The sequence below is a fragment of the Castanea sativa genome, chromosome 2 (genome assembly GCF_040712315.1).
Source record: "Castanea sativa cultivar Marrone di Chiusa Pesio chromosome 2, ASM4071231v1".
Taxonomy (NCBI): domain Eukaryota; kingdom Viridiplantae; phylum Streptophyta; class Magnoliopsida; order Fagales; family Fagaceae; genus Castanea; species Castanea sativa.
Window position 1 is genome coordinate 29,105,144 of NC_134014.1, and position 24,079 is coordinate 29,129,222.

At 31.4% G+C, this 24,079-nt stretch overlaps 1 protein-coding gene across 1 annotated transcript; it reads right to left on the bottom strand.

Annotated features, from left to right (window-relative positions):
- Positions 1-379: 379 nt before the first annotated feature.
- On the bottom strand, positions 380-14,550 carry LOC142624619 (MACPF domain-containing protein At4g24290-like). Its single transcript, XM_075798267.1, has 7 exons — positions 13,948-14,550; positions 9,110-9,348; positions 5,015-5,213; positions 4,856-4,933; positions 4,576-4,759; positions 3,181-3,347; positions 380-1,439 (listed from the first exon to the last, which is right to left on the bottom strand). Exons 1-7 carry the CDS (start codon positions 14,221-14,223, stop codon positions 732-734), a joined length of 1,851 nt encoding a protein of 616 aa, XP_075654382.1. The 5' UTR covers positions 14,224-14,550; the 3' UTR covers positions 380-731.
- Between the last annotated feature and the right edge of the window lie 9,529 nt (positions 14,551-24,079).

Sequence of the window (24,079 nt, forward strand, 5' to 3'; positions counted from 1 at the left end):
ATGTCAAACATTTAAATGAGCCTGTATTAGTGTCCTAATCAAGGATCCAAGACGATGTTGAATACAAATTTTTCTTTCTTGCATGACATACTCTGACGGAATAAAAGCATGCCATACAGTTTCACAATGCCCACCTTCACTTCGCATGACCTATTGACCTGAAAAAACAAAAACAAAAGCAAATTCCCTAAAGACCTGAACAAGGCGTATAGCTTGTTTGGCATTCAAGATCTGTTGCCACTTCAATGTTGTTTGATTTTATCATAATTATCTTAACATTTTATTTTCTATACTCAATATCAAATGAAAATGATCAGATTTTGTCATGTCATCTGCGATTAAAAAAAATCTTAATTATAACCATTTACATTTATGTAAATTATTGATCACATAATAAAATTCAATCCATTTATTTCAAGATAATTAAGGAGCCACCAAAAAAATAGCAAGTAAAATATCCATGCACGCGCATGACTATCTGGAAGATGCCACATTACAAATTTACAATGCCGATACAACTATAAAAATCAAAAGCTGAACTGACTGATGGAATACAAAATCGTCGAAATCAACCAACATAATAGCCACTCTGGTGTTACTTTCTGTACAATGACATGTTATAGCAATTCTACCTGTTATCTTCAGTTCCAAAATTTCTTAGATCGACAAATCAACCAATAAAACCAATGACAATTTAACTTTCTCTATATCTGTACAATGATAACTATAATTCACAAATAGTCTAATAGAGCAAACTTTACATGCAAACCAATCTTCCCACCCTGGGTCACTAGCTTAGCAGCTGTTACCAACCAATGCCCTGGAGCATCATGGGGTCCTCGCACCACCTCAGCTGTTTCCACATATTTAAGTAGCTTTGTAGAATGAACTGGTATTGGTGGGCCATTCGGATACACACCAGAGTTAAGTGCATTAGGAGTCTGCTGTTGTGTATTAGTAACGGTCTGCTGAGTGAATGTAAATGTTGTGCTCAGATTCGTGAGGAAATTTGACTTGCGAGAACCTTCAGGTGCAGCAGCCCACTCTGTCTTGCGGATGGAGCAATTAGGTAAGTGCATATAGAGAAGACGTAGGTGAAGTACTGTTTTGGGCCACTTCCCTTTACTAAGAAGCTGAGCACCAGTCACAATATAAACACCACTTAAATCTCCCTGCAGCCAGTTTGGATCATGCTTAACCACTGCTGTGCACACATTTGAGAATCTCTTCCATTTGACTGGTTCTAGGAATTGGTCACTAAGCTCATGATCATCAGAACCTCGCCACAGAAAAGGCTTGCTTGTGGTTGTGGTATCCGATGAAAGGGTCATCGTATTTGGAAGGCTTGAAAGATGCTGCAAATGTAATGCCAACCGGTTGCTTTTCTTTCCTTCTAAGTACAAGCGCAGGCCAACCACCGGTTTTTTTCCAGTCGAAACCTGAAATGGTATTAAAAATATACCATAATTAACAACCACTATTTTATGCCAATGACTTTTAGGTCAAATGACATTTCCTAATATTTTCCCATGGAGACATCCTGGTTTGAATCCCCCCTCCCCCACTTATAATGTACCAAAACAAATGCAATTTTATATTGCTCAGCTTTTACAAATAGTAATCCCACTGTTAATGAGCCACAGTAGAATAGAAGTAGCATAAAAGTGAACCTCATTAGGGACCTAAAGATTTTAGACATCCTATTGTCAGTAACACTAACAGGGGATCCTCTGTTATCTACGCTAGGTCTTGAGGCTAGTTGCTTGCTCCCAAGCCTGGCCCAAAGAGGGCAACCCTATTTGTTCTCACAAGTATAGGATCAGTACCAAGTGCTGGTCCCAGCAAATTTGGGTCCAGGGAGGGATAGCTTGGTTATGGTCCTGTCCTTCAACATTTTTTGTTTTTGTTTTATTTTATTTTTCAGCTATGAATAAACTAAAACGTTGAGGAAATATTCAGGAAACATGCACAACACACAGCTAACTCATGGGACAAATCACAAATACATTGTTCAAAATTTAAATTATAAAAGAATTACCATAAGGGCTGGTGGCATTATAACAATTCATGGAAAAGAGTCAAGCTCAATTAACTAAAAGGCCTTTTTTTTACTTAGACCCTCTGCTTCACCTATCTATATCTACACAACAAGACATGAGTAAGGTTATGGCTTTCAAGAACATGCTAAATATCTCTTAAATATAAACAAATCCCATAGTTGGACATTAACTGCATCTGATATGCATACCCAAGTCCATGCAAACCCTAGAATTTAATTTACTAACTACAATCCAAGAAGCATGTGGTTTGTACTCTCATCAATTTTATTTAAAAAAAAAAACATAAAATGCTGATCATCTTTTACCACATTGCTAAATGGCAAGAAAAATTTGGTTGTTTGAGTTTTCCATATTTGGCATCTCTTGAGTGATGCCATAGATTCTGATTCAGCTGCTAGAAAGTTGGCTCAGAAACTTTGGTTGTCATGAGAATATAAAAATTTTCAAAGGTTCTTCCTTTGTTTGTAATATGGACAATTTGGAGAGAGAGAGAGAGAATATATATTTTAGGATTTTTTATGGTAATTTCCATATTTCATGTCTCCTTTTTTCTGATGAAGTTATTTTACTTATAAAAAATAAATAAAAGGAAGGGATTAATGACAAGAAAGTCAATCTTCAAAAAGCTATAGCCAGGCTAGGACTTGTTACAGGCAAATTAGGAAATGAAATAAGTCTATAACTAATCTTATCAGCAACAGCCCAAAATTGAAATCATTAACATTTTTGCTTGATATTTGAAGAGGTTTTGCATCCATATGACCCCTAGGTCATCTCGAGATATTATGCAGAACAAGAAATCTCTGACTCATTAGCAACATCAAAACTGTGTGCGTGCGCGTATTTGTGTGTGTATGCATCTCTCTTACTCTAATAAAAACCTATAATTTGTAAAATAAGAATGAACAAAATTTTCATCAAGAAAAATAAAAAGTTTGCTTTTAAGCTCTATGTATCTCCTTTGTTTCCATATAGTATTGAACATTATGTGGATTAATTTTAAGTAAAATTGAAGACCTAATAACTGACTAACCCATATAAATGTAAGAAAAATAGTCTGACAGAACAAGTGCACGTGTGCTGATGGACAGACATATATATATAGGGTGAGAGACCGTACCTGGGTAGAGCTGACATAAATCTTAGGACCCAGGAAAATAAACTGCAGGAGAGGGCAAGAAGCCTTTCTCCATTGATGCCCAAGAGGCAGCTCACAAAACATAGGTGCCCATTGCCTGGGAACTTGAAACTCCAAGAAGTGCTGTAAATCCTCTGGAGAGGGCTTGTCTGAAAAGAGAATGAGTGAATCAAAGCTCCACTTAATGATTTACGACAAGTCAAAGCTCTACTATTACATAATATTTCAATACAAAGATAGTGAGGAGATGGAAAAATGTAATTAGGAACTCAACAAAGAAAAGGTACTATGACACTTTACAAGGCCATACTGGAATGAATTCTACCAATTCATAATATCCAAGTGGATTCTAGACATCAACCAAAAGTCAGTCCTCTGGGGAAGGCCAGCCAATCTTGTCTCTTATCATTGTAACAATCTCTTGTCAATGTTCTTTGAAATAACAATATAAGCTAATAACATTTTTTTTTCTCCTTTCCCTTTTGCCAGTACGGTTGAGTTTCTATCTTCCCATCAAGATGTTATAAAAGTTCTCAAATTTTGTATACATTCTCTGGCAGTACCAGTGATGGGGAACGTAAGTGGCAGCCCACTTTGAAGACCTATAAGAGGCGAGGAAAAGCTGGTTCTAGTGCTCAAGCCTTAATTCGGGATATTTCGGGATGTTTCAGATGATGGGGCACTCTCTTGGGACCTTGCTTACTCTTATTTTAAGATAAGGGTAATTTGGTAATTTTCAGAAATCTGGAACGTGCTGTCCTTGGCTATACCAAAGGCCCATGAGTCTTACTTTATGTTTCGAGTCCTCCTCCTATTTGGTTTGGGAGTTATTAAGTCTTTTTTACTAATTGTTATTAGTATTCCTATTCATTCTAGGAATAGTTTATTTAGAGTCTAGTCCTTCTAAGGGATTAAAAATAGCCTCTATGCTCCATTGTAGTCAATGTTAATTCATTAGTGATTGATTAATAAAATTCCAACAGCTTATTTAAGCCTTGACGGTGTGATTGCCTTCTCCTTCCTAAGTGTGATTGCTTAGGAAGACCTAGGTGTGATTGCCAGTGTTTTACCTTTCTTATTTACTGTTTTATTCTCTGTTTCTGCCCCAAAACAGCCATCAATATTCATTCTTTTCTAACTTAAAACTATTAAACATCAATCCTTACCCAAAACTCATTAAAAAACCTAGTATAGTGCTGAATTCTAAAAGATCCTGCATCACCCAGCCAATATACATTTTTATCTATTGAAACAGAAATTTCAACTAGAAACAATCACAAGTGAGTTATGTAACAATTTAAAGTGGGCAATGGATGGTGAAAATCCATGGAACTTGATATTTATTTCTATTCCATTGGTTTGAACTAGAGCACTTACAGCGAAGATACAGGTTGATTGCATGACTAAGATAACCACTGCCTGAAATCCCAGTCAGAAGAGAAGTAATAGGAACAAACTTGAACAGGATTGCTTCAGGTTTAGCAGGCACAGTCTGGAGCCAATTGGAGTGACCGTGCAAGAACACATCCCCTCCCCTTTTCGAACAAACAATACTGAGGCCCTGTTCCAAGTTTAAAATTAAAAAAAAAATAATATATCCACTGCCCATAATTTTTATCAATAATATATACTAGATTTTCTTGAGTTCTTGGCTTACATCCTTGCTTGATGTTTCTGAAATACTGGTCAACTGCATTGCGTTTGATTGTAACACACGATTAAAAAGCTCAGGAACCTAGAGCATTAATTCACATTCATTAATCATATACAGTATATTCTATAAATTTACATGAAATAACAAGATGAAGCACAATACTTTCTGTTTGCCATCTCTTGTTTTCATCTGCATTAGTGAAGGGCTTCCATCTGAAAATAGAAAATCTCCAAGTTCTTCCAAATGTCTTCTTAGATCAGCAGGAGGAATTGATGATGAAGGCTTCTGCTTAACACAAACTAAATCTTGACCTCCAACAGCCATTCCTACTATTATGTGTGTCCCATATGTCTGGATGAATCTGCCTAATAAAATTTATCAGTATCCATTTAAGACAGCAACCCAAGGTCAAGCATTACCCAATGTCCCACATAATTTGAGGACCATCAAAAATATCTCACAGACTAGTCAGCCTCACATTTGGAATACTCAGATTCCATTCTCTCCCCCACCCCTCCACTTTTCTCCACCTTTCCCCAACACAGATACAAAAACAGGTAAAAGTAATAGAAAGAAAAGAATATCCAAACAGGTAAAGTCCACCTAACACTGAAAGCTGGGCTAAAACATCTTTATCATATTCTGTTTTCCAGTTTTTCCACTTCAGCTCAACTTAACACATTTTCCCAAATTAAAAGACAACAAAAAAACAGCTTCTTCCTAAAACAAGGGAAAGGGGGGTCCTTGGTTTTTTATTACCTTTAATTTTCCTCTTTTACCAATTAGCCCAAAACAGAGGTTGAGCTTTGGTGTGATGACAAATGCACCAAAAGCAAAAGGTTGCGGGTTCAAGAATGGGAATCAGCTTTTTCAAAATAAAATTGGTTGTAAGGCTGCCTACTAGTCACCTCTACCAAACCCGTAAAAGTGGGAGTTTTGTGCCCTAAGTACAACCATTTAGCTCCAAACAAAATGTGCTTGTGCTAAGAATATGTAAAAGTTTATCATGTAAGTCCCCTCATTTGAGAAAAATAAAGAGTTTGAACAGTGGATCTGGAAAAATAATATCTTCACTGCCATGACATTGGTTAATGCATAGAACCCCTCATTTGTGCTTGTGCTACTGTCATGATTTCACATATAACAAAGAAGATTTGAGGATACACAACATGAAAAATTTTATGAAGGAAAACATCTGACTTCATGAATAGTATGAGGAAATATTTATAGCTAAGCCAGAGCATGGAAATCTTAAGAGGTACTAGATTTTGTTCAAAGGAATAGACAGGGTTGTTTCCTTTTCAGGCTATCCCAAAACATATGGAAGTTTCCCAAAATTAAAGCATTTATCCATTTAACTTCTCATATTACTCTTGAATTTGAATCCACTTGAAAATAAAAAATAAAATAAAAAATACCTTTCTTAGTCCACCTTAGGGAATTTTAGGAAGATTCTTATGTATATTTTGTTTCATTAAAATACATGCCATTTGTGAGCTCCCATATTTGGAGATGAAGTACATCCCATGGCCAATGAAATCATAACTTTTTGAATAATGGTTAAGTCATTATATTCACCTTTTCCTATTAGCTTATGTTTTATGGGACAAGTGGTAATTTACCATAGTATCAGAGCAGGTAGTCTTGAGTTTGAACACTGTCTTCACTTTACCTCCCATTAAAAAATTAAAAACTCCACATATTGAGCTCTAGTTATTGAAGGAGAGTCTAAATCATACATTTGGGGGAGAATTAGAATAATAATTAAGTAATTAAATTCACCATTTCCCATCAGCTTTTACTTTTGCGATTAATGGAAATTTATCAATATATACGTTCTTAATTTCTTTTTAGTTTGGTTTTCCAATAGAACCATAAATTTCACAAAAGTCAGCTTGGGTTTAGGAAGAGAACTCTAGGGTCAAATATGCAGATCAGGAGTCTGATATTAAAAAAAAAAAAAAAAATCTAGGGAAATAGGAAATGTGAGATCTCAAGAACACAAGTAGTTAAAGTCAGCTTGAGGAGGTTTCACTGACACTACTATGCTATGATTGCCAAGCAGTTTTTTCCTATAGAAATCCAGTCCAACAATAGATTTTGCAATGCCATTTCTAAGAGATGTTGAATTGACACCAAACCATCTAGTTCTGATGGTACGTTCGTTTCTCCCCAACAGGGAGAGTACGGGTTCAATCCACCGGGAGAATAGTCCCCTTAACCTTTACTGCTAAAAAACAGGTTTAGAGACTGTTACTTTTTTTTTTTTCTCTCAAGTGGCATATTTAGTACTAAAGAGTATTTATAACTAAAATCATGGGTTTTCCGTATGTTGGGAACAAAACATAATCATTAAACAAATTTACTAAAAATAAAAATAGAATTTGCCACATGTAAGCACTAGTTATTTCAACAAAATGATAACCTCTCATAACTTCAACTTACAAACATAAAAGACACCCCGAAAAACCAAAAGGAGGGCTAAAAAAGAATCACGATTAAAAATAAGTAAAGAATTTCACGTATGCAGTAGGTTTTCTTAAGCAGTCAAAACCGATCTGATCAGGATTTTCATTCTTTAGGAGCAACAAACTGCATCAAGAAAATGTTTCTAAAATGTATTCAGCTACCAAAAAGAGAGGATCGATATATTCTTCTTCCTAGACTCTTCTACATCCCATAATTATTAATTTTACATGTATCAAATTTTATCTTGTATGAAGATCCAAGAATTCAACCTACTTCAACTTGGAGACAAGATGAGTACACAGTTGAATATACAAGTCAAAATGAAGGATGGATTTATTTTCAAGACTCTTGTAATCATTGATTTGTGATTATATATAAATTTAATGATATGACAGAAAAGAAAGATTGTTTGTGCATGATGCTTCTAACGATGATCTAAGAGGTGGTGTAAGTCTCAAGCTCAAGAATTCCTATACTTAAAACACCTTAAAACTCGAGGCCAAGTTTTTTCCCAACTTAGGGAGAATGATACCAATGAAGATTAATTTTTCCCCACTTTGCAAGTTTGTCCATTAAAGATTTATTTTATGAAATCAATGTATGAAATTCAATTGAAGCAAGCATCATATTATTTTTAAGATCTAGTTATACACGTTTGAGGTATAAAAAAAAAATTTAATTCGTGTTTTTACTTACAAGTTACTGTTTAGGGTATTTTGGTCATTGACTTGCATCTAAAATATTTACCTTATTAGGTTTTAAGTTTAGTAATCAAATTAGGAATCTTATGTTACTAGTACAAGAAAGAGTCTCAATATACTTGATAAATTGCCGCTTGTCCAAAAATTCATGTCTTAGGAAATAATAAATTTAATAACTATTATGCTAATACTCCACCTCATGTGTGGGTCAAATTATCCCTCAATAAGTGGAGGCCCAACATGTGGAATTTTTTAATTTTTAAATGGGAGGTAGAGTGGAGATACCTACTCGAGACAATGGACCATGATACCATAATAAACTCCCATATGTCCCAAAAACTTAAGTCCTTGGCAAATAATGAATTTTATCATTTAACCATTATTCTAACAATATTAAAACAATTAAGAGAGTTAATGAATAGAAAATTGGGTCTTTTGGTTTATGAAAGACTTGTATCCTTAATATTTGCTCTTTTTCTTCTTTCACAGGTACTTTTCAAGGTAATGTTCAGTCCCTAAAAAAAAAAATCAAAAGAAATCCACTGTTTTCCTCCTCCTTTGCGACCCAAATTTAAACTTTTTCCTTCCTCTTATCAAACCCACACCACATATTCTCTACAAAATAGCCACAAACCCTTCAAACTCTAATTATTTCTACAAAGCCTCAGCGTTTCTTCTAAATCTAACAGCTTAAATTACTTATAATAAAAAAGATTCCTAAACCTTAATTCAAAAAATTCCCCTAACACCAGGCCCACCACAAATAAAAGTAGACAGGATTTTCTTAAATTTTTCCTATGTCAGATGATATTACTGAGTTCCCCAGGTATCAGAATGGAATTACCCAGAGCCAGTCCTACTGAAGTGGGATCCTTAAAGGGATAATCTAGTTACAACCCTGACCTTCAGCATTTATGAAAGAAACCTGTGTGTGTGTGTGTGTGTGTGAGAGAGAGAGAGAGAGAGTTTGTGCATATGCATGTGTGTGAATGCTTTTCATCATATCGTATGTGCAATTTCTAATACAAAATGAGGGGTTTTTAGTGCCAAATGATAATTATATAGAACTGAAAATTGGAAAAACCACCTAGACAATGAAGCTGGATCCCAACGAGATGGAACAGACTTCTTTACGTCATCTTGCAGTAGTAATGGAGATGCTGTTAGATGCAGATAATACAATGAGATGAAGTAGCCATCAAAGGCAAGATATTTGGTATCTGCAGCATCATGATACCAGTCACCACTTAACTCAAAAATAGCATTAAGATAGCCTGATGGAATTTTCCCTTGTATTGAAGCTTTCTGATTAAGCAACTCAGACATCTGCAAAAAAAGAATGAAACGAAACATGTAGAAACTTAGCCATAAATAAGGCTTAAAAATCAGATTATTTTTACAAAATCATATAAATCAAAACTCATTACTGGCACCCAAAATCTAGTCATATTTTTAAAGTTACTAGTAAATTATATAATTAATTAAAATCTAAGACACATTAGATCCGGAGATTATATTCACATTAAATGCCATAAGCAGCCAGTAACTACTGTAATAACATTTTGCAACCAAATGTATATGATCAGTCATATCAAATTTAAAATGGCACAGCTTCAAAGTCAAATAAATAAATAAGTAAACAGCAAGACAGGTTGATTTAAACAACAGCAGCCATATATTTCTAGCATTATCATTTCAGTTTGTACAAAATTAGCCAAATATATCTAGCACTATCATTTTCACTCTTTACTTTGTAGTCTCCAGTTATAACATTCTCTTAAGAAAATCTTAGACCAAGGAAATGTTTTCTAGACCCTTCATCTTACCATACAAATTTATGTTTAAATTATCAAGTTATTCATATATCGAGATTTGTGCCTAATGTCATATACTGGCGGTTCCAGGAATTTTTTTTAGGGTGTTCCTTAACAAGTATAAATTACACAATCTAATAAAAAGAAAATTTAGTATATTGACAACAACAACAATAACAATAAAAAAACACGCATATACATAAAATTTACAATTGCCTTCTACGTGGTTTTCTTATCAAATATTTGTCCATAATTTTAACAAAAGAATAAACAATAACTATAAGTTCATTTGAAATATTAATAAAATTATTAATTTTTGTTATTTAGTTGTTTCATTAATTTGTTTGTCTTTTATAAACTATAATTTGTTATATTGTTGTTTCATTAATTATAAAATTACTAATTATTGTTTAGCCTAACATAATTTAATTTGTTTTTTTATACCGTATTGGTTATTAATTATTGTTTATTAGTTGCTTCCCCCAATTAAAATTTTATTGTTTATTTTTTTTACTCACCAATATTTACTAATAACAATTTGTTACTTAAAATTTATTGTGAAATATTGTAAAAATATTATGGTAACATTTATCAATTGTGATTTTTTATTCTTTTTATTATTTGTCCTTTCTTTCCTTGCATCCTTATTCCTTACGTTTCTTTTTCTTTTCTTTTCTTTTTTTTCTCCTCCACACACGTATCCCCATCCCCACACCTCTCATCTTGTTTTTATTTTTCTAGAACTCTTCCTCCACACAACGTGTCCTCTCTGCTTTTATTTTTCTTTCTTCATCTCTAGCTCTCTCTTCTCTCATACTCTCACCCTGTCATACACACATTACCGGCGGAGAACAAAGCCAGAATTTAAAGCTATGATATTGGAGATGGCATTGGCAAAATTTAAAGCTTGCTTCACCCAAGAGAAATGTGAACAGGAAAGCACTGTAGCAATTCTATAAAAAAAATAGAGATGGAGAAGCTGTTGGAGTGGGATTTTGGGGTGCTTTCCCTCTAAAATTGGCTTTAAAGAAGCTATAGGAGATGCTCTTAGGTTAGGTTGTAATCACTTATATTGGGTTTTGGTTTTTTTTTTTTTTTGAGAATTTGTGGGTTTGCTACCATGTTGGGTTTGCTTTACCTTGTTTTTTTCTTTAGATTGGGTTTGTAATCTGTTGTTTAGGATTGATGTTGGGCTTTTTTCTCTGATGGGCTTGCTCCGTTACAATTTTTTTTTTAGATTTTAGTTCAAATTTTTTTTTGGGCTTTTTTTTTTTTTTTTTTTGCTTGAAAGTAGAACAAATGATTTTTTTTTTTTTATTTGAGGGTGTTCCTAATTTTTTTTAAGGGTTAAAAAATAAAAAATAAATTAATTATTATATATAAATAAATAAAAATTCAGCTCAGGGTGTTCCCAGGAACACCCTGAACAGAACGTGGCACTGCCACTGATGTCATAATAAAATAATATCAATTTGCGTTGGATTCAAGGTAAGATAACACATGGAAAATGATATATATCATGTACACAAATATCACAGACATTTCATACTGACTGTGTCATACAATAAATGATGCAATACAATAGACATCACAGCCTGCCTATTGTTGGATAATAAAAAATCAATTTTAAACCCTTCGCTTGTTAAAAGAAAAAAAAAATCAGAGAAATCATCTCAATACTAATTCAAGACTAGAAGCAGTTAACTCTTTTATTGTTCTTTATACAATATCTTTCAGCTTTTAGTGACACAGAATACAAGAGGCTCATCAGTTGACTTCAAATCATCTTTTAAATAGGGTACAAATTTTTTTGTCCAAACTAATTAATGCAGTCTGTTGGCTTTTTCAGTTAGCAGGAAGTCTTAATTTTATGTTTATTAGCATTAGATTAGGTTTAATAAGTTTTAACTGTCAGGCATCTCTACAATTTCCAGCATCTATAGACATGTGCTGTACACATGGAAAATCTCCTTTCTTTCAATTTTACAAGAAACATAGCCCACTTAGTTTGGATCAAGTTGTTTTATAGAGACCTTATGACCTAGGACAGCACCAACAGGGCTTTTAGGTTACTTTCTTCTCTTGATAGATTTTAGTGGCCAAAGGATCGAAAAGGTATGAGGGATTAGGTTTTAGAGGTTGCAAGGGCTTATTGGGCTTAAAAAGATTGAATCTTGATGACTAGAAGTGGTTAGAAACCAAAAGGAAAAAATTGCAGGTTTTTCTGGGCTCTAGTGTAGGTATGTCTTTAAGCTTCACAATCATTAGAGATCATCCTTATTAAATCCAACTTCTGCAAATTTGTAAGGTTATAATCTTTCTCACTTTCATTAGTCATTAGATAATAATCAAAAGCTAGGAGTTATAATATACCAATAACAATGGACATTACAAAGAAATTATTGCCAGACCACTGGTTTAGCTCTTCCATTAGCATTCTTCCCCAGGAAACAAGCATTCAAATTTTTATAGATTCCATCAATGCAAGAAGCCTCCATTCGTGTTTAACTGGAAGCACCAGAATAAAGCAATAAAAATCTTATATTCTCTCCCTATAAGGTTTTTGCTGTCAACTTACCCAATGAATTTCCTTTTCCCACCATCACCTTACCAATGTCACATCTTACTACAAGCCTACAATATCTCCAAATAACCCATTTGGAAGCATGAGACTTGTAAAGATATTAGAAATGCAACCGCATTAGTCATTACCTCCCTACATGCTTCAGATAAAAATCTCTTTTCCTTTCAAAGTCAAACCCAAACCATGATTGTGAAGAATGAAGCTTTACTCATTTTACCAAATCTTACAATCCCAGGAAATTCTCTATAAAACGACTACTAATAATACATACCTAATACCCATATTTGTTGAAAAAGTTATTGGGGATTTGGATTTCATCCAACTTTCTATTCTGCAGCTGAAAGATCATTAGAAGCTCCTATGATTAATCACAGTCAGTAATTTGTTCAAGACATTTAATCTACTACAATAAGTTCCACCTGAGGTCAATATCTGTGCACCAAAGATGGCTTCATGTATCTTTTTTATTACGAGCACATGAAAACATTTTTATCTTCAGCAAAAACCTTTACCACAACTTCTTCAGTTTGCAGTATATTGCATCAAACCAGAAAATCCCTACAAATATCTACAACCTAGTTCATCATATCCTATTTGGTCATTATTAACAAGTCAAATAAGAGCCACCCTCCCTTACAAATGCCTTTTTAATCCTTTACAATTGTACTCACCCTGTTGACTCTAGCTCATCAAGTCCTATTAAAAGCTTCCATTTGTATGAAACCTGAATTTCATATCTTTAGGTTCAATTTGAAAGAGGAAGTCAAGAAATTTCACTGCAGATAAAGTCCATAATAGCTTGACAAATCAAGAATTCTTAGGATTGGATACTACTTGTTACCTGACACCATTTTAGACTGCCAACTCAACATGATCTACCAAAATCTACAGCTTAATCTCTTTTCTGTATCACATTCTATTTGACATCATTAAGAAGCTTTGATTCAGTAACATTACTTGGTTCCTTCCAATCAACACAATCAGGTCCAACTGTCATTCCCACAAGTAATGCATGATTTGAACCACAAACTCTGCTGGTTGTCAATCATCCAGCCTGAAGAATGACAAATCGAAGCCTGCAACTAATAACCAATCTATCCGGCCAATGTTCATGACAACAAACCCTGTTACATTGACCAGATTTCAATGAAAGCCCGTGCTCATCCTCAGAGGCAGATACGAGTTCATCAGTGTTTTTATCAATGTGGTGTATAGTTTACCTGAGTTGAATTTTTCTAAACGTATAAAATTAGAAGTGCCTAGAAAATGCGATTTGACTTAAAGCAAGGTCATTGACAGTCTACCTGACAGACAGTGAGTTGTTGTCTATGTTTGGATCTAATTTAGAAAGATTTTGTATTTGATTTTACAAAAAAAAAAATCATCAGACCCAGAATCTCAAAAGTACATAGAATCCCATCCAGAAAGAAATGTTCTCTAATTTCATAACAGGACTACAGGAGCATTGCCATGGAAAAGTAAGTAAGTAAATAAAATAAGAAGGTGGGGTGGGGGGGAAGGGGAAACCTGGTTGAATTGAAGAACATCGGACTTGAAGCGAAGTCGATCCCCTTTATCACAACGAATATCGAGAGGAACAGCAGGAATGGTGGGGCCAGCAGGAATGAGAATGTCTCTGTTGTTAAACTCATCCACCACTACCAACCTTCGAGTCCCTTTGGCAAACTTCAGCCTAAAATCACTCGTTAAATCGAACCCTTTACCCAAGGCCTCCATCGCCTTCATCTCAATGCCCACCTCTACCTCTTCCTTCTTCTCCTCCGCCTTTATCTCTGCTGCCATCTCAAATCAAACTCCTCAAAAGCTCTCAAGGTTCGCGTTTATAAACAACAACAACAATAATAATAATAATAATAATAATAATAATAATAATAATATTGTTGAACAACAACTTTCTTTCAACATGGTCCATCTTCAATTCTTCATGCATGCTTTCTTTGACCTAACCAATAAATAAATCAAATCAAATCAAATCAAATCGAATAAAAAACCGGACACTACTACTGGCGTTATTTGTATATATAAATATAAATATAAATATAATTAATTGGAAGGAAGAAACGTGAGCGGGTAGTAGAGTTTAATTAAAGAGAGGTTTAAATAAGTTTTCATTTTATAAAGGAAGTTTCCTGGAATGGAAGAAGAAAGAAGAAGAAGAAGAGGTAGTACAACAAATACAAAAATCTCTCTCTCTCAACAGTCAACAGTCAACAGTCAACAGTCAACAGTAATACTAGTAGGAGTAATTAATATTACTATTAAGTATTAACCATTTGTATGTATCTATGTATTGTTTATATTCCTTCAGTTCATTCAATAAATAGTAGTAAGTAGCGTGTGAGTCATGGGATTGGATTTGGACTAGGTCCAGGTAACAATTTTCAATTTTCAAACTATGAAGCAGAGAGAGAGAGAGAGGGGAGGAGTGGACCCACGTGGAATTGACTAAAGAAGAAGAAGAAGGAGGTTGCGTTGCGTTGCGTTGGATTTGCGTTGGATTCTGAAGTCAACTTGATGACCTACTGCTTTCTTTCTACCTAATCCATCTCACTACTACCAACTACCTCTCTCTCTCTCTCTCTCTCTGCTGGACTTTCTGTCTCCCTCCCCCTCATACTTATCTTCTTTTTTTCTTTTTCTTTTTTTTTTTTTTGTTTTCCTCAATAAATAAAACAATTTTAAGGTATAAAAGTTTTAACTACTTTGCGATAGATAATCATAATCTAACATAACATAGGATGGAAAAATTATGATTTTCTTGTTGGCTTTTCCCACAATTGTGTATGTAAATTTTTTTTTTTTATTTTATAAAATGTGTTTAAATGTTTTATAACATAACATAACATAACATGATAAACTTTTCTATTTTTATTTTTTGACAAGGAAATTTAGTCCATTTATATTCAAACGAATGACTACAAATTTACAAACTCCACCATAAACTAACCCTAAAATGTATAGAGAAGATTAATATATATATACATATATATATATATGCATTTCCTTAAAAAAAAATTAAAACCGATATATATTCGATGTCCACCCATATCATGTCACGACCATTAACACTACCATTAATAACAATCATAATTTACAGTAGCTGTCATTCAAGATATATTAATTTTACCCACAGTCAATAATAGAATAAAAGAATCGCCTTCAATATGCATGATTCATGCACCTTGTTCAAGACATAATAGACTGAGTAACTTTTAGGTATTCTCATAACATAGAGAAATTTTGCTCTCTTTTCTCACATTCATGGTAAGGTCCACCCATTAAATTTATAGTAGCATCTACCATGAATGTGAGAAGATGTGGAAACATCATTTCCCCATACTCCCGGAATACCTAAGAATTTTCTAAAAAAATCCTTTCATTCCATGACCTTTTTTTTCATATTTTTTTTAGAGTCACTCAAATCTATAACTTCATTTAGTTAAATATTATTCCAACAAAAATAATTAAGTTGAATAATAAATTGTTGGTGTATTTTAATATTAATTTTAAATAAATTGTTAAATTCTTATTATTATGCAATTTATTTGTATTAAATTTTGCTTCTAAATGTAAGGTAGGAGTTTCAATTTTTTGATGGATAATTAGTCGAGGATGGCAATTTTTCCCAACTCCTCTCTGTTAGGATTAGTGCCCTTAAATCCTATTGTATGATGTTATGTATGTTATTATTTATGACATTATGTATGACTTAATGTTGTGTTTAATAAATTTGTTTTATTATTATCTAAAAATAATGGTAACACGAATATTGAGACATTATCATATAATCCATGAGATGCATTGTATGTGAGTTATGTGATTTAGTCACAGAAGATATAAATCACAAGTTCCTTGTAAACTCAAAATGTAATTTGTAGTCAATGATGAAAATTAGACATTTCATCTACGAAGACTATAACATATCAACTAAGATGATTTGTCTTGATCATGGAAATGGAGATTTCTAGTTGATATGTTTTAAGAGTTAAAATATATTGAACTGGACCGGTGTGAGATTTATTATTCTCCTAACGACTGTCAAATGAATAATAAACTCACGACTTATATTTGCATGAACTCTTAATCCTAAGAGAATAATGAACTTGATTATGAAGTGTAGGTTACTTTGATATATCAGGAGTGAGATCTAGAGTTACGGTCAAAACCTCAGTATGTTGGGCAACCACATTTAATGTTGATGGAACATATATTCTCAAGATGGAATTCATAGTCTCTTAACAGAGATACAAAATATTCCCTTGAGATAAATTTAATGAGTTTATTATTCAGAATGTTAGGCCTAACTACTTTAGTAAATAGTTACTAGAGTATATATTTATGAAATTGGATTTCATAAATATATTATGAATAACTTAAAGGATTAAACCGGGTACTCAATGATAAGATGTAGTAATTTACAAAGTGGCAGTCTATATTCATGACTTTGTGTTACTACGAATATTTTATGAAGGGGTTGCATGTACAATAAAGTCTTGGGATATAATTTATTGATAAGGCTTAAAGTGCAACTATATTCATATAGTGGTATTAAATATAGTTAATAGTAACTTTAGACTTGTCAAGAGTTGACAGAAAAACCCAAGGCTCATTGGAGCTAGTGTCTTAATAGTCCTTTTTGGTCCCACTCCAAGCCGCACACTTAAGCCCAATTGAAAAGGCTCAAAAGGTCAGCCCAATTAGAATAATCGATTAGATACAAAAGGAGAAACATACAGAATTTTCTGTAGAGATTTTTGATAGAACACCATTGTGAAGTGGTGTAAGTAGTGTTAGATACTCCTTAATATTATTTCTTTGAAACTGATTGAGAGACCACACATCTTGGGCGTTCGTGAAATTGGAGGGAAAATTGAAAGTGTTCCCAAGTGCTTCTAATCTTCGATTTTGAAATTCACCGCTCCAAGGTACACTCTCTTGTTCTCAAATTCTGAAACTTATATAGTACATGTTAACTTTTATGAATGAAGTAAATCCGATATTTTTCCGCTGCATATGTGTTGTATGCATTACAAACATGTTTTTAACACGCATGTCAAATTTCATTCAAATCAGATGTTATTTACTATTTAATCAATAAACTTATTTTTTGTACATAATTTTAGATCACAAAAATTTGAAATTTAAACATTTAAAAGATAACATAGCTATTGATTTTTAATCTTTTTAAAAATTTGCAAGCATGAAGAATATAATAAGAATATGCAATCTAACGGTTAAATTTTCAAAATTTACACCTAATAAACAACATATTGGTAAAGTTTGAAGGGTTTCTCTCCAAACTAGTTTGGAGAGAATAACATTTTTATCATTCCTAAATTAGTGTCTTACATTTAACTCTAATATTTAATTCTAGAGACCCCCACCTTGATAAAATGGTTATAAATTTGTAATTCTCATTAATCTTGAGTAGGCCTTATGAGTCTATAAATAGGATTATGCGCACCCTTAGTGCAGTGGTCACTCCACAAGTATAAATGCTTGTGGGGTGTGAGGGGCAAGGCCGGGGTTCAAGTCTCCAAGAGGGAGCTTCACACACATATACACTTAGATTAGGCTATAGTAGAAATTCTATCTTGTATATAAATAAATAAAAAAAGGATTATTTGCATCGTTACTTTTAAACAATATGCATTCTCTATATAGATGTATCAAGTGATTTATAATTGAGAGTGGTTGGGCAAATAAATGTGTTTTATTTTATGGAGCTTTGAGTTAAGCTATTAGTGCATAATTAGATTAAGTCACATGATAATTCAATCGGGCTATTGTATCCTAAAGATAACAAGTCAAATAAAAGCTATGTTGCACCCATTTGTGAAATTTGACAACCAAAAAGGATTTAAATCAGTGTAGTCGATACCGTATTGGTACGGTAGTATCGGCGAGTATGTACCGTACCAGTACATATACCGGTATCAAAATATCAACGTTTCGTACCAGTTCATATACCAGCCGATTTCGGGCAATACCGGCTAGTACCAAAAAAAAAAAAAAACTTTTTTGAATTTTTGTAAAGGTAGAATGATAACTTATTTGTTTTTCTTTTTCCTATAAAAAAAAAGTTTTCTATTTTTTATATTATGTTTTTTTTTAATTGATGCTAAAGTCTAAAATCATGAATAATTTGTTCTAAATTGAGGTAATGTTTTATGGTAAATTTTTATATTTATTATAATACACACACACACACACCCATATATATATATTTATATATTTATTTATTTATAAATATATAAAATAATAATAAACCCGAAACGGTACACCGGTATTAACCGATACCGAAACATATCGTTCCACTGGTCAAACCGGTGCAGCCTCCGGTACGAGATTAACTTCCTTGATTTAAATCCCCTTAAAGAGAGCTATATTTCCACATCTTATTTTTTAAGAGAGTTTCCACGTCTTAACTTGAATGTTTTGTTCTAATATTTTTATATTATGCATCTCCATTTTTTTTTGTTCTAATTTTTAGTTTCATATAATTTATACCATATTATACACTATATAATAAAAGCTGGGTTTAAACAACGTGGTTGTGCCAAGTGGCTTTACTATATTGCAATTTTTTTTTTTAGATTTTAAAAATAAAACATTTAAATATATATATATATATATATATAGGGTCCGTTTGGATAGAACTTATTGCTGAAAACTGAAAACTGAAGACACTGTAGTAAAATAATTTTTAAATGTGTAAATTGTGCTGCGGGACCCACTTTTAATAAAAAAATTGCTAAAAAAGTACATGCACAGTGCGTGCACAGTGCGCGCACTGCACGCTTGTCCCCCACAGCAGCGAGAAAAAAAAAAAAAAAACAGACAAAACGTGGACGCAGCAATAAGCTGCATCCAAACGCCCTCATATATATAAGTCTATTGCGTCAACGTAGATATAGTGTAAACTAATTCTTCTTATTTTTTAAGTACTACACTAAAAGAAAATGTCTAATGCATCTTAAATTGCAACAACGTAAACTACACTAAAAAAAAAGAGGTCTTATTCATCTTAAAAAAATAATAACAAAATATCAATTGTTCTTATCAACTTTTCTTCAATAGGTTTATCACTTATTTTGTTCTATTGGTTTATCACTTAGATAAAGTATGTTAACAACTTCTTCTTTGAGTGTGTGTTTTTTTATAATTTCTATATTGATAATTAAGTTTTAAAAAAAAATCTATCCTATTCCCTAACAACCATCAATCACGTTTGTTTTTTGTTTTAATTGTTACGCTCATATGGGTTTAACCGGTAGAAATTGTAATTCTACTCAAATAACCCAAATTTGATGGACAACTCAAGCCAATAAATACATCCATTTGTAGATACTTATCAAATTCTTAGTATATTGAATCTTTTTTTTTTTTTAGAAAAAAAAAATTAATTGTTACAATTTTTTACTAATACATATCTTTTTCATAATTAACCTACATTGATTAAAAATCTAACTTCCTCATAATTGAAAATTCTATATATATATATACACACACACACACACACACACGATTTTCTTTAGTGTATTCTTATATATTTCTAAGCATTGTTTCTTTTTCTTCTTTTTTATGGCTTCTTCTTTCTGGGGTTTTTTTTTTTTTTTTTTGGGAAACACTACTTATTGGTCTAATCAAAATTTCTCTTCCACATTATCAATAATTCTCATTCTCTTATAATTTCTATGTTGATAAGAAATCTAGCACTCTTTTTGTTTTGGTTTGTGTTTTGTTTTATTACTTAGGCAATTCAACGTTTATGAAATCCATAGTAAAATATTTATGAAACCTACCATCTATATTATTTCTCTTCTTTGTTTTTTTTTAATAAATTTTTTTAAGGTTTTGCTTATGAACCATAAGTAACTTTAAATCCATGAAATCCATTATAAAATCTTCTATAAATATTTTTATTTATTATTAATGAATTATCAAATTTTGTATTCTCTCCTACAACAAAGGGTTCATCTTTTTCTTTCTAGATTGTATTTTTGTTGTGTTTATATGTGCGTTATTAAATTAAATTAAATTTTAGAATAGTAAAATACTAAATTTTTTATGTTACTATTTCTTATTTTTATTTTTGTTGTTAATAATATTATGTGTATGGATGAGATTATCTAACATTATGAGCATGTAATATTTTTATTTAAATTTCACTATAATTAATTTTCATTTTGGTTTTTACAAATATCAATATTCATGAAAAAAAATTCTAAAACATTTTTATAAATATCAGCAACATATTTCTTCACAAGATTGCTATAACCAAGTAATATTAAATCTACATCATGAAAAGAAATCCACGCCTCAATATGATTGTGCAACTTTTCTTGAACTAATAATTTTTTTAACAGTTGTCTATATCCTTTTTATTCCTTAGGACTCCTTCAATCTTAAATTTTCACGACTTTCCACTCATCTTGAAGGAGATCCATATTAAATTGTCACAACTTTCCATTCATCTTGAAGGAGATTTGATTAGATAAAAAGAGATCATTACCGTATCCAAATGTAAATCTAAATAAAGTTTTTAAAAAATACCATTTAGTCTATGCTCTTTAAGTGCATAACACAATTTAGATGTAACTATATAAGTTAGGATAGAATTTTTTTTTTTTTTGGCAAATGAAAAACCTCGGGTTAAGTTATGTAATTGTTCGACTTCTTTAAGAACAATACTTTATATACAATTGAGAGAGAGAGAGAGAGATTTCATTAATAATTGTTATACTATTTTAACAATTTGCCATAGTTTTTAAAATATTTTATAATATTTGTTTTTGAACAAAAAATACCAAACTTGAATTTACATAATATACATTTTATATTTTAGTTTTTATTCAATTTATTTATATTATCAAAATATTTTTTATTAAGCCGTGCATCGCACAAGCATAATACTAGTCTCTCTCTCTCTCTCTCTCTCTCTCTCTCTCTCTCTCTCTCTCTCTCTATATATATATATATATATATATATATATATAACCAAAGCTTCTGAAACTCTCACAATTTTTCATGTTAGCATAATATTTAAATAAAATTATCATTTTATTTAAATAAAATTATTTTGTTTAGTCCAACTTAACAAAGAGTGAAACTCTATCACTCTAACAAGTTCAACTTAAACTCAAACTCATCATTATCATTTTTTTAAAACAAAATTATTTTTGTTTAATCAAAACTTAACAAGGAGTAAAACTCTATCTCTCTAATAAATCCAACTTAAACTCAAACTCAAACATTGATAATTTATATAAGAATAAAAATTATAATAGGACTCAAAAAAAAAAGAAAAAAAAAAGAGACTCATGTTGAAAATAGGACTAAAAAAAGAAGAAGAAGGTACGATTAAGAAAAAAAAAAAAAGAAGAAGAAGAGAAGGACTCCTGTTAGGAATCTCTTTTCCCTCCTCAAAACCTTAGCAATTACCACCTTAAAACCCTAAAATTAACTTCACTTTAGGATTTAAAAGAAAAAAAAAGAAAAAAAAGAGACTAATGTAAAAAAAAATAAAAAATAAAAACGCAAGCAAACGGATTCAACTTTCTTCTTTGATTCATGAATATTACGTTGAATTTGTTTATATTGTTATTATTAATAAAATTTCAATTCAACATATATGGACATTTGCTTATACTGTTATTAATGAATTTTATCTTTTATATTGAATTTTTTATTTGCTTTCATATGTGTTTGAGATCTTCTACTAATTATTTTTTTATATTGTACATGACAGATAAAACATCTCTATTTTTTTTTAGAAAAATCGTCTTCCACGCTAGGGAACGATAAATTTTTATTTGGTATGTTATATATAAATTTGTTGAATTTGGTTTGGTTTTGAAGTAGAATTTGGGGATTCTATAAATTTTGAAGTTTTATGTCTTAAGATTTTTGGTATTTGCGTCTTAGTAGGTTGATCTTAATTCTTCACCTAAATGTTTTTTATTTAGGTTTGTGTGATTTTTTCTTTTCTTATTAAAAGCTATGATTTTTGGTTGATTAATTATTTGTTTGGATTAATTTCAATTAATTATTTGTTTGGATTCAACATAAAAGATAATGGAATTAGGTATTATAATTTTGATATTGTTCCATATTTTGAATTGTCTATGTTGTTATTACTACAAGAAAGTCATATTACTACTCAAATTTGAAATTTGGTATGTCTTCCTCATATCACAGTCTTTGTTTATATATTTACAGTTTATATTAGTTTTGAGTGTGTGTATATATATAAATATAAAGAGTTTTGTTTTATTAATTTAAGAATTGTAAATTACTTTGTAGGTTTTGGTAACTATGCACTTGTAACTGAACAACGTTCAATGTTATACAACACTTCTAAATGCACGTATTAGCGACTAGTCTATATATATATAACTGAAACTTCTGAAGCTCTCACAACTTTCCACGTCAGCACAATATTTAAATAAAATTATCATTTTATTTAAATAAAATTATTTTTATTTAGTTCAAACTTAACTAAAAGTGAAACTCTATCTCTTTAACAAATCCATCTTAAACTAAAACTCATCATTATCATTTTTTTTAAAATAAAATTATGTTTATTTAATAAAAACTTAACAATGAGTGAAACTCTATCTCTCTAACAAGTCCAACTTAAAATTAAACTCAAACATCGATGATCTATATAAAAACAAAAATTATGATAGGACTAAAAAAAAAAGACTAACGTTGAAAAAGATGAGACTCACGTTGATAATAGTGGGTTTGGTTTTTGGGTTGAAATTTCTACTAATTATTTTTTTATATTGTACACGGCAGATAAAGCATATTTATTTTTTTGGAGAAAAATCAAAGATGCAACCTATGTCTTCCAGCCTAAAGAACGATAAATTTTTATTTGGCATGTTATATATAAATTTGTTGAATTTTGTTTGGTTCTGAAGTAGAATTTGGGGATTCTATAAATTTTGAAGTTTTAAGTCTTGGGGTTTTTTGGTATTTGCATCTCAGTAGGTTAATTTTAATTCTTCACTTTAAATGCTTTTCATTTAGGTTCATGTGATTTTTTTTTTCTTATTAAAAACTATGATTTTTGATTGATTAATTTTTTGTTTGGATTAATTTTAATTAATTATTTGTTTGGATTCAACATAAAAGATAATGGAATTAGGTGTATAATTTTGATATTGTTTCATATTTTGAATTGTCTATATTGTTATTACTATGAAAAAGTCATATTTCTACTTAAATTTGAAACTTGGTGTGTCTTGCTCATATCATAGTCTTTGTTTATATATTTAAAGTTTATATTATTTTTTTTAGAGAGAGAGTTTCAACCTATGACGTCCGCTCCTGATGATAGCTCTTTATCATCAAACCAAGACACCAATCAGTTTTTGGTGTAGGCGGGGATTGAACCTTAAATCTCTTATTCAACCATCAGAGACCTTACCTATTGAGTTAACTGGAAGCCACTTATATTAGTTTTGAGTGTGCGTATGTATATATAACTGTTGAGAGCTTTGCTTTATTAATTTAAGAACTGTTCAATGTTAGACAGCACTTCTAAACAATGGAAAAATAAAGAAATTAAATATTTCTTCTTTTTAAAAAAAATACGAACTAGCAAAATATCTATTTACTCATTGTTAGA